The sequence below is a fragment of the Cornus florida genome, unplaced genomic scaffold (genome assembly GCF_030987335.1).
Source record: "Cornus florida cultivar Cherokee Brave unplaced genomic scaffold, ASM3098733v1 CherokeeBrave_3.0.0_Hap2_Chr11, whole genome shotgun sequence".
Taxonomy (NCBI): domain Eukaryota; kingdom Viridiplantae; phylum Streptophyta; class Magnoliopsida; order Cornales; family Cornaceae; genus Cornus; species Cornus florida.
The window spans coordinates 126,810,839-126,823,050 of record NW_026775581.1 but is presented as its reverse complement, the minus strand read 5'-3'; the positions used below and the strand labels follow the sequence as shown (position 1 = coordinate 126,823,050).

At 36.6% G+C, this 12,212-nt stretch overlaps 1 protein-coding gene across 2 annotated transcripts; it reads right to left on the bottom strand.

The window, feature by feature from the left end:
* Positions 1 to 6,213: 6,213 nt before the first annotated feature.
* LOC132283183 (pentatricopeptide repeat-containing protein At2g36240) lies at positions 6,214 to 11,990 on the bottom strand. Of its 2 annotated transcripts, XM_059785108.1 has the most exons (7): positions 9,843 to 11,990; positions 9,079 to 9,738; positions 8,751 to 8,845; positions 8,605 to 8,663; positions 8,412 to 8,499; positions 7,368 to 7,531; positions 6,214 to 6,742 (listed from the first exon to the last, which is right to left on the bottom strand). In XM_059785108.1, the coding sequence occupies exon 1, from the start codon at positions 11,514 to 11,516 to the stop codon at positions 10,059 to 10,061; it is 1,458 nt and encodes a 485-aa protein (XP_059641091.1). In that variant the 5' UTR covers positions 11,517 to 11,990; the 3' UTR covers positions 6,214 to 6,742; positions 7,368 to 7,531; positions 8,412 to 8,499; positions 8,605 to 8,663; positions 8,751 to 8,845; positions 9,079 to 9,738; positions 9,843 to 10,058. The 2 variants fall into 2 exon arrangements, with proteins under 2 accessions (XP_059641091.1, XP_059641090.1); XM_059785107.1 differs by having other exon boundaries at positions 9,079 to 11,990.
* Positions 11,991 to 12,212: the final 222 nt, after the last annotated feature.

The following is a 12,212-nucleotide window of genomic DNA, read 5'->3' as shown; positions in this document are numbered from 1 at the left end:
AACAGCCATGGTTAGCCCAGACCCACCACAACAGGGGGAAAAAAAAAAAAAAGGGATAATTTCACTGACATCCCCATTAGTTTGGCCAAATATCAGTCTAAAACATCTTTTAAAAATAACTATCAGTTAGGTCCATTTTTGCTTTTCCGTCACAGTCTACGTTAAAGGCATGAGAAAAGACAAATTTGCCCCTATTTTTTAAATAACATATATTTCAAAATATTAGATTAGTTAAAAGACAATTATACCCTTGACAATTATACCACAAATAAAATCCGTAACTTCATCATCTCTCCGACGAAGAAGACATCTAAATGAGGACATCAGTCACTTTTGGTGCCGGAGGTGATGAAGATGACAAGGGTTTGGAGGTTTCTCTGTAAACCCTTCCCATGCCCATACACAGTCAACGAATTTAACGCTTTAAATTTCCAAGAATTGTCCCCACCAATTTGGTATTATAATTGGATGGCGGTTGGAATTGAATGAATCGAATGAAAAAAAAATGTCTAAGCGAAATTGAACGAATTGGACTGGTTTAGACTTCGAATTAGGGCTTTGAGTGATGCTTTATCTGAGAAACGAAATGGCCACCGTTCAGAGAAAATCAAGGGTTCCTGTTAACGAAGCTTCTGCAAATTCTGGAAGATGAAGCTTCAATGTGTTTCATTGAAACTAATTCTGGAAGTTGAAGCTTCAGGGTTACTGTTAACAAAGATTCAATGTGTTTGATTGAACCTAATTTTTTTTTTTTTTTTTTCACTAATTGAACCTAATTTCACAAAACAAAGTCGGCGGCTGTGGTAGCTGTGATACCCCTCGGATCCGAGACACGGGTTGATCAGGCCCAGGCCCAAACCCGAGGGATGTCAAACAATTAATATGTAATACGAACACAGATGACAAAATGAATTTGATAAATAAAGTTTAAGCTGGAAGAAAGCTAAATATAAAAACCTTTAATATTAAATATACTTAAATCCCAATAATCCAAAACCTCCATAAGTTAACAACTCGGGAATCCATCTCCAGTGGACCCCTAAAAACCAAACTGAATGAAAGTAAACTGAAGATAAAATCCAAATCAAATATCTGGAAAGAAGTCCTACATCGTCGGTAGAATGGAAGATCTTCTCTGCCCAGCACGAACAAGCTCAAGCCTGGAACTGACGTACACCTGGAAAAATAGGAGTGGGTCAGGCCCACGAACAAGTTCTAACCTACTACAATTCAAGCAGAGACTCGATACGTATATACACTCTAACCAACTCAACAATAACTATATAAGTCGTGTATATACATATATATATATATCCATACTAAGGGACATTCACTGGACTACAGTAGGGGTCTCAACCTGAATAGAAGGCAACATGCGAAAACGCACCCAAAGGTGGGCATGAGTACCTAGACCTAACAGGGTACACCTCAATCTACTATAGCCAGCTACGCATCCACTGCATATACGCACCCTAACCAACGAGTCTGATACTCAAGCTCCTCTCGTGGTACCATAAACATATATTTAAAATCCGTTCATAACAATCCATAATAAATCTAGTAAGTCGTTCAGCTTATTCAACTGCACAGACTTAACATAGATAACCAGTAATCCAGCTAGTCATTCAGCTTGTGCAGCTTCTTTGACTTAGCCTACATATAAGTAGGATTTATTTTTTTAATCCATTCCCTTATTCCGTATAGGTAGGATATAGCAATTTTGAGCCAAATCCAAACCTAGTATGTCACCGTCCCATACCGGTGCATACAATCCAATCCATCCGGCAGTTAATAGAATAAATAAAAATATAACTATCAACCAATCCATACATTCCACAATTGACAATAAAACACTAAGTACAAATATCAATTGTTCCATATTAAGCATGATAAAATAATTGTCAATTAACAAGCTTAATCCATACTACTCTGCAAGGTCCACTAATTGATATTACAGTTTATACATGTAAACCAATTAACTCTAATCAACCATAATAGAATTTAAATGTTCACAGGTTTATTTTTAGTAATTCTAGAACATGACTAACTGCAAATTATCACTAAGAATTTTAATACCAAAGCTTAAACATCTTGCAGTTCCTCCCATCCAAACTGTAAACCAACTTAGGCCTAAATAAGCACACTAAACCATTTAAATCCACACGCTTATTTTATAACATTGAGATAGGTTTAATTAAGAATTTCATTGCTAAGAATTGCTATTCTAAGTGTTAAGCAATTCTGCATCCTTTCATAACAAAAACCCAGTAAACTGATTAATTAAGCATTGTCCACTGTCGCATTAAAACAAAGTTGTTTTATTTTGCATAAATCTTCTCTTAAGGATTTTAATCAAGCTTAGACCACCTCTAAACACCTCAGTATAGCTTCCAACAGAAACTGAAAATCCCAAAATCCAAGTTCTGTAGCCCACACAGTCGCAGAAAAATTAAAAAACGCACACTCGAGGGAAGAGCCTGCTCCACCAAAAGAAGAGCCTGCTCTTCCCATCTTGGAGCCGGCTCTACTTAAAAGAAGAGCCTGCTCTTCCCATCTTGGAGCCGGCTCTACTTAAAAGTAGAGCCTGCTCCAAGACCCCTAGAGCCGGCTCTACTTAAAAGTAGAGCCTGCTCTTCGTCCGAAAGAGCCTGCTCTTTAAAACAGTAAACCGTCTCTCTCTCTGTTCTTCATCGTTTTCAATTCCGGTGAGTTTCTGATGAACTGACCTTCATACCTAGGGTTCCTAAGTGTTTAAATCAAGTTCCAACTTATACCAGAATCCACTAAATTCATTGTTCAGTTACTAAAATTAATTAAAACATGAATTTTGCATCAATAGTTTAATACGAGCAGTTTAAGCATTCCGGAGTATCGACTGTTGTAGCAAATCAAACTTGCAACCTAAATTAATTCTAGTGCTTTCTAACATGTTATAGAACTAATTAAAATCATTACTCATCAGTTTACACGAATTAAATAGAGGTTACACAAGGAAGAAATTAAAACAAACGATACACACGTTTCAACTACAATCAGTTTTAAAACAACAGAGGTACAAGAAATCCAGTTTAATTTTAATCCTTAACAGTTCCCTGGAGTTGTGTTAGACATGCAAAGAACACGAGGTAACGGGAAGGAGTGAGGATTAGAACTTGCCTTTGAGACTTTTGTTCAAAATATCTCCGTTGTCTTCTAAGGTTCCGGCGATTCCTACTGCAAAATTCCTCCTTTGTTTCTCTCTGCCTCCACAGGCGTGTATAGGTTTTACTTTTCTTAAAACCCTAAGCAGACTTATCTTATATATTTATAGGCAACCAAAAACCTAAGTCCAATTATATCCAAAGTCTGAAACTCGGCCCATAAACACAACCTAGTTTATAAACCCTGTCGGCTCATTAAATTAAACCTAAACATAACTAAAACCCTAACCACACTTTTATACCTAGTCATTAATTAAAACATTTAATTATTAATTCAATTAAAGAAACAATAAAATTCCAAGTTAACGTAAAACAGAAATATTATTAATTCAATTAAAGAAACAATAAAATTCCAAGTTAACGTAAAACAGAAAATAAAATACAATTTAATAACTAATTAATTAATTGATTCACAATCCACCACGAAATAAATAAAAACAAATAAAGTCACACTTAATCAACAAATTCACAACTAAATAAATAAAAACACAATTTAAATAATTAAATAAATTCCATAACTATCCTTGTTAAATTAGGGGTATTACAGTGGCATCTTCCTGTTTTAATTTTGGTGGTTGGGTTATAGAATCGGTGGTTGTGGTGGTGGTAGGGAGAGAGAGGAACGGTGTTGTGGTGGTGGAGAGAGAGGAACGGTGATGGTGGTCGTGGTTGTGGTGGTGGAGAGAGATTGGTCTGGGAGTTAGAGGGTGAGGGAGGCGACGATATATATATATATATATATATATATATATATATATATATATATATATATAGTCCCAATTGGCAGTTGTAGAGGCCAATTCGGGTTTCGACGGGAACCAAAAGAGAAGGAGGCGAGAAGACTTTTGGGTTGCGGCGGCCGAATTGGCTACTGAGAAGGGTTTTGGAAAGACGGTTGGTGAGGTTGGAGAGGGTGGTTTGGTGCTTAGCCACCACGATTCGGCTGCCAACGCCACTGTCTCTTGTGCCGACATCCTCGCTGGTGTCGATGGTGGTGTTGTGCTTGTGTGTGTGTGTATATATATACATATATGTCTCTGTGTGTATATATGAGTATATATATATATGTCTCAGTGTGTGTGTGTATAGGGATATATATATGTCTGCCTATATATATAATATAATTTGTAAATTTACAAATTTTTAAGGGGCCATATTGTCTTTTAACAATGATATTTTGGAAAAAAAATAAATTAAAAAAATGAGGGTAGACCAAAGTCAATGGTCAAACTAAGGTCAAAGGGTAAGAATGTCTTTTTACATGTAAAAAGTGGTCTGACATACCTGTAAACTAACTTTTGGTGTGTGAGTGAAAAACGAAGTAAAGTTTGTAACGTGAGTGACAGTTATTTTCGAAAGATGTTTTAAACTGATATTTGGCCAAACTACTGGGAGTGTCAGTGAAATTATCCCAAAAAAAAAAAAAAAAAAAAAATTGTCATGTCTCAAAAAAAAAAAAAAAAAAAAAGGTTAAAAATTAGGGTAGAGAAAAATGCTTACTGACGAGGGTAGTTTTCTCAATTAATGGGGCTGATATTTTGTAAATTAATTGAATTAAACAATCAGGGACAAATATGAGATTTGAAACCATAGGAGGTAACATTGTTAAAAAAGTCGTTGACCCGCATCTGAGTAACATTGACCTAAACCTCAGGGGGTGTTAATGCAATTTACCCTTAAAAAAAACTAGGTGTCGGGATGCAATAGGGGAATATTTTGTAAAATTTGGGAGAAATATTAATATTTCATAGGTATATAATTCAAAAAAGAAAAACTCACTACTATATAATACTAAAAAAAAATTAAAAAATTTAGTGGGGACAATTGCCCCCACTGCTTGTACGCTAGGAGCCTAGGTCCATCAAAGTATAAGACTCATGGGAATGTTTGATTGGAGGGATGGATGAGACAAGGCTTACAAAATTCTTTTTTGTTACGTTTGGTGTGCATGAATGGAATAAAATATAATGAAATGTACATTTCAACCATTCATTTGTTTGGTATACAATTTAAAATAGGAACGGTTATTTCATTGGAATGAAAATTCGTTTCATAACTAAACCTATAGAATGATCATTTTAGTCCCAAGTTAACTTTTAATAAAAAATCAACTTTCCATAAAAACCCTTACCATTTCCAAGTAAAAAAATCATCACTACCTTCCACCACAACCATCTTCGCCTTTCACCACCGCCGCCGCCACGGGCTTTCAACATCGCCCACCGCTTTCCACCACCACCGCTACCACCTTTCACCACCGACACCGCATTCACACACCAAACATAGTATTTGTGTTTGGTTGAAGGGAAGGGAATTGAGGGAGGAAGTAAGTAGGTATGAAGCATCCCTACTTTTGTATTTTACTGTTCGTCCAAATTTGGGAGGGAGAGATGAGAGATAAAAAGGATAACTACCAACAAATTTAGAATTTTCAATTTTAACCTTCCTAGAAATTTAAAATATATTTTCACATTTTATAATCGTATATAATGAGGGTATATTAGTAAAAAGATTATAAATACATTATAAATACTCTTTTTCCCTTCTTTCAAACCAAACGAAGAAAAAATTGTTATTATCCATTCTATCCAACCCAAAATAATAATAATAAAAGATAAAAAGTGAGACAACGTTTCCCTTCCTAGATATGGCTCATTCATCCCTCCCTCTTCTTTCATTCATTTTTCCATTCCTTCCTCCTCCAATCAAATGGAGCATGGATTTGCTGTTTTACTGCCAACTTTGAGATTAACCAAAAAAAAAAAATCTAAAATGTATTAACATGTTGCATCTAGACCCGAGTTTGTGTTGATTTCATAAGATTTATCTTGTTTCTCCAGGCAAAGAAACAATTGAAATGTCTAGCACTGCTCTTATGAAAACCTAGGATTAAGTAGTTATATATACATACATACATATATAGTACTCTACCGAGAAATAGAAATGCAAACACAAAATTTTGAGATTAACCAACGATGACTAAATGGGTCAGCATTAAAATAATTGTACACAATTTTTCATGATCAAATGTTTAACATGTAATTTTTTTCATAGTTACGTTTAAAATGTCATTTGAATTGCAATTACAAGAATTTCTCACTAAAAATGTCTCGACATTAATAAGCATCTCAATGGCACTGCTTAATTTTGTCATCCAATTGATACAACTAGTAATCCCAATTACTAAAACTAGAATAAGTTCCTTCATTTTTATAAAAGAAGCCTGTGAAGTCCAAAACTGAATCACTATCATTCAAATGATATAGCATCAAGTGAACGAGACTAATTCGGTCTTACACTTCAATTAAACAACATTTTGGATCTTCTCATTCGTTTAATACTATGGTCGGTTGAGCCCGGACTCACTCGCTCCATATTCGCTGCTATCGAACTCTTGTCTTGACATTGCCATTTTCTTGAACTTTGACATGTCGGCATCAAATGAAGTCGTATTTAGCAGAGTTCTGACAAAATTTGCCGCAATCATTCAAGTCCTCCATGGACGAGCCCCCCCCCTTCTAATGCTCAATGGCTCATAAAATCTGCATATACATAAATATTTATATATGTAACATAGATATCAAACGAGATCATTTAAGCATATGATTTAATACAAACAAAAAATATGCTTCAAACTAAATGTAGGAACAAATTGCTCCTACCACAAATTAATCACGCCATCTCTAATTTATAGCATTTCCATGTTGCTGTTGGCAAGGTGGAAGTATAAATTAATGGGTAGGAATGTAGGATTGCAATCAAGCTGAATTGAGCTTTTGGTTGTTCAAACCGAACAAAACAGCTAGCTATATTTTGAAGTTCGATCTCGGGTTTGAACTCTCACATTTACTTTTCTCCTTTATCTAACAATCAAAACTAATATAGTCCAAGCAGTTCATGTAGAGCTCGAACAAATTGCAACCTTGTTCTTAGAAAGGTATGCTATCAGTAGACTGGAGTAGTTATATACATGAATATTTCTCACTGGTGTGACGGTGTCACTAACCAATTATATTTTGTTACATAAATAATTATTCATCTATTTCAGTGGATCTCATCACTATGTATCAACATTAATCAATCACTGATACCATATTATCGGTATTACAGATGCATTATCGGATTTTTTCCATGTGCATGCGCATTGTGCATCTCAGGGCTCCATACCTGGCTCATTTTGGGGTGCCTTCTAGCCAGAATGACAGATGCTAGCAGCAGTACAGCCAACCATGTGTACCATCTCATCGGCGACGTCGTTACCTTCTAAAGCATGAATCAACCAGTACATTATAGTTGCCATTTTCCAATGTCCGTGTCAGAATTGGCCCAGCCTGTTTAGTCACATATATGGCCACAGAAAATTAACATTGCAAGAACATGCAAGTTCCAAAACTGAAAAATTAAACTTCTCCTTCGTGACATATATAAATGTATAATGTATATATATTCCAAGATACTTATATATTAGAGATAATTAATTGATTAATTAAATGACTAACCCAGCCTACTAAGCAGTCTTCCATTATTCTGCTAGAAGTAACCACACCATACCGTTATGAGTTCTAACAGCATCACAACATATTGGAAGTCACGTATATATATTCCAACACTATAAATTAAACATGATTATGAACATGTACATGGTTGGAGTGACTAGAAGAGATAGGGTAATTTAGGTGTGGCAACCATTAACGAGAAAATACGAGAGTAGACTTAGATGGTTTCGGCATGTACATCGGAGACCTATAGATGCACCAGTGAGAAGAGGAAGTTTAATTTCCATAGAAGGTGAGAGACGGAGAGGGAAACAAACAATAACATGGGATGAAGTTACTATAAATGACTTTAAAAAGTAAAATAGTAGGTGAAATGACGGGTAATAGAAAGGTATGGGACAGAAAATGCATGTGGCCGATCCCATTCATATGGGAATAAGGCAAGGATGATGATGATGATGTATATGTACTGTGTGTATAAATATATATAAATGGATACAATTAACATGTACGCTAGGTATTATAATTGTGTACATGTATTCCAGTGAATTTGTATACATGCTTATACAATTATATGTGTCTTTGATGTATTTTACAAAGCCTGATAAATTATTTCAGAATTTCAACCAAACACCAAAAGAATAAGATAAAAAGATGATAAAAATATATATTCTTAAAAAAAAGGATACATATGTATATATATTATATGACTTACAGAAATGTCATCATGATACGTGTAGAGACATGAGCTCTACACGAGTATTATTGTCCTTATTAAGTTTAGCCAATCCAAAATCGCCAACCTGAGAAGAACATTAGTTCATAAACACACAACCAATTAGCTTGGGCAAGAAAGGCTTCATTGTATGTGTTATGGAAACATGATGCATGGTCCTTCATATTCTTACAGTTATTGTCCAGTAAAAAATTTGCAGCTTTGATGTAATGATGGATATTCAAGGGTGACCTGCATGTAGCCAACAAATTAGAGAGCGAGCGACCTAGAGAGAGAGAGAGAGAGAGAGAGAGTTATGAATTAATCAAAATCTCATACAGTCTTGATGAAGGTAAGCAAGCCCTTTGGCTGATCCCAATGCAATAAGTAGCCTAGTCGCCCAGTCCACGGTGGGCTGAGTGGCTGATCCTTTCCTGCAAACAAAATTAAGTTTAATTGCAAGAAAATTCACATAATATGAAGAGTAAAACTAACATGTCTTGCATGTATAAATATTATCCTCCATATATTCCCTATTATAGGTCTATTTCTTGTTAAGATCAGATTAATGGGGAACACTTGGCTTCTTTAAAGAAGCAGATTAGTGACACTAACAAATGCATGTTGGTTATCATATATATATAAGTTTGAGAATGTAAAAACTTACCATGAAGGTGGAACTCAAGGTTTTTATTTGGAACAAATTCATAGACCAACATCCTCTGCCCACCAGCAATGCAATATCTAACAAGCGAAACAGGACGTGGATGATACACCGGGTTAATGATCTCAACCTCGGTCTGGAATTAGTGATCTCCCTGCGCATTACTGGACTTTAAACTCTTAATCATGACCTCCTTTCCATTAGGCAACACACCTTTGTGTACAAACCCAAACCCACATTGACCTTGCAGATTTTCCAGAGAAAATCCACCGGTGGCAGCGGTTAGCTCGTCATAAATGAAGGTGTTCTTATTGAGGCCCAGCCCCAAATTGGGACGGAGGTGGCAAGGGTGTATGATGTGGGCCGGAAGTGACATACTCGCTGGCCAAATTTGCCAAGGGGCAGCGTAGTGCAGCCCAGACACCAACATGGCTACCTATGGGGAGTAGCCATCATACCTGGTGGTGGAGGAAGCTTAACAGCATGGTCTACAGATTGGGTAGTGTCATTCCACTGCTGCCAATCTTGGGTATACCCACATTCACCACCTTAACATAAACCAAAATTTTAAAATTCAAAACTATTATATATGCCCAAAAACTGTCCCCAAGCTTCCATTCCATCCAAGCACTGCTGATTGATCACTCCCGACCAGTTCATAGTCTACAAGCATACCAATTTTGAATCTATTAGATAACAATAGAGAACTAGAATAATCTCTAATTTCGGTTTTAAATTCAACATCCACACTTTCATATCTCCTATACCTTATACATCTACCACATCTCAGTAGTATACACCGTTCAATTCCATGGGATGTAAGTTATTGTATGGTCATAAATGATACATAGTAATCATCTTCCTTTAATATAACTTCACTTGCTCAATATAAGGACAGAACCCCATTAGTCTCATAATTCAGAATAGTGCTGGTTATATAACCAACACCAGCAATTTTGACATCTTTGCCCATCAATAACAATTCATCGTCGCCGCAGAGAACATTCTTCATTAGCAAGTCCATGCATCAATCTATTATAAGTAGCAATATCAGGTATAAAACCCCTGTCCAACATCTCATCTACTAGATGCTCCCCTTCCTTCCTTTTACCTTCCTTTGCATACCCAGAAACCAAAATGCTGTATGTCATGCCATCTGAATCCAATCCCTTGCTAGAGGCCAACAACCTCAATCTATTTGCTTCAACCATTTTTCCAGCAATGCACATATCTTGAAGTAGACAATTATAGGTCACACTATCTGGAAGAATACCCTCCTTCAACATATTTTCCATCAATTCAAATGCCTCCTCAATTCTTCCCAATCTCCTCAGACCTTCAATTAAAACTGTGCAAGCAATCAAGCTTGGAACATTCCCTTTCCTCCATAACTCATACATTACCTCCATCGCTCTGCCAACATTTCCATCCCCACAAAGCCTCTCAATTATATCAAAATAATCATATCTATTAGGCAAAACATCTTTCCTTGAGAAATCAATCAATAAATCGCACGCCTCCAAAGCCCTCCCTTCTTTACAAACCCCACCAATCAAAATCTCACAAGTCACGTTTGAAAGTTCACACCCCAACTCAATCATCTCATATGCCATCCCAATTGCTTCCTCAATCTGCCTCTCCCTGAAAAAACCCTTAATCAAAGTATTAAAACTAACCACATTGGGACTACAACCCTTAACTTTCATCTCTTTAAACATTTCCAAAGCTAACTCAAATCGTGAATTCCGACAGTAACTGCTAATCAATATATTAAACGTATAAACATCAGGGTTGACCCGATCCTTAATCATCCTGTTGTACAATCCCAACGCTTTTCCGTGTTCTCCATACTTGACAAAACCATGGATCAACATATTGTACACTGCTACATTAGGTAACCCATCAATCAATTTCCGCATATTATCAAATGCAATCAGAGCATCATCAAATCTACCAACCCTACAATAAGAGTAAATAGCGAAACGGAAAATGGGTTCAGTTCTTGGGCAAGAAAAAATACCGTCAGAACATGGGCAGGGGTTGGAGACGATGAACTCGAGGAGGAAGCGGAGACCGTCGAAGCGATGGGTGATGGCGAGGGTGCGGACCATCCACTCGAAGGTGGCGTGGTTGTGGCGGAAGGAGTCGAGGCCAGCGGCGTAGCGGAAGATGTGGAGGTCGAGGTGGGTGAATTTTGGGTGGTGGTGAAGGTGGTTTTTCAGGAAGGTGAGGAGGTCTTGGGGCGTGAAACAGGGCTTGAGGTGGGCATTGAGGAAGTGGCCGAGTTGGGATTGGAATGCGGTGGTGGTGGATGAGGAGAGAGGAAAAGTGGGAAGACTACTACGAGAGGGTGCAGATGGGGATGAGAAGGCTGGGTTTGGAGCCGAAGTCGGGAGTTGCTCAATTTTGGGTCTGTTTTTAGGGAGTTTCTTAAAGGCCATGATGGTTTGGTTTTCTCAAAACACAAACTCTAGTATTAGATATTATGCCAAAACCATATCATATCACCAACACAGTTTGTATCAAATTTGAACTCAAAGGAAAGACTAGGGTTTACGAGAAGATTACTAGGTAACTCCGAAATTTACGAAGAAAACCCTAGAATTGAATTGCTACAAACAACGATTCAATGGATCAGAGAGAGTAGTACCAGTTTGACTTGCTTAACATTCGCACGGTTCTGTACTTTCGTGCGGGCCTCTACGGCGGTGTTGTTGCGCATTAAAAAATCGTTGTAATCCCCAGTATTTGCAGACATTGAAACAGCTTAGGGTTGCAGGAGAATGCTGAGTCGTACGATAGTGGTCAGACGGCGGAGATTTCTTTCATCTCAATGCTTTTGGTGGACTTCTCAGTAGTGTGAGAGAGCTATATTAGTTACGAAAAAAAAAAAAAAGAAAGAAAAAGAAAAAAAGAAAAAGGAACAGGTCAGTGTAATCAATGTATTATGTATATATTTTTTTATTAAATGTATTATGTACTGTGTTTGGTAGATTAAGAAAGGGTTTGAAAAAAAGAAAAAAATGAAAAGGATAAAAAAAATTGATAGTATTAATTAATGAATTTACTTAGTGTTTTTTTTTTTTTTTTTTTTCATAAATTAGCACTCTTAATCTTAATTAGGTTACAACGTTGTA

Bases quoted from the DNA above. Each gene is read 5' to 3' on its own strand.
- LOC132283183 (XM_059785107.1), bottom strand. From the start codon at position 11,516: ATGGCCTTTAAGAAACTCCCTAAAAACAGACCCAAAATTGAGCAACTC.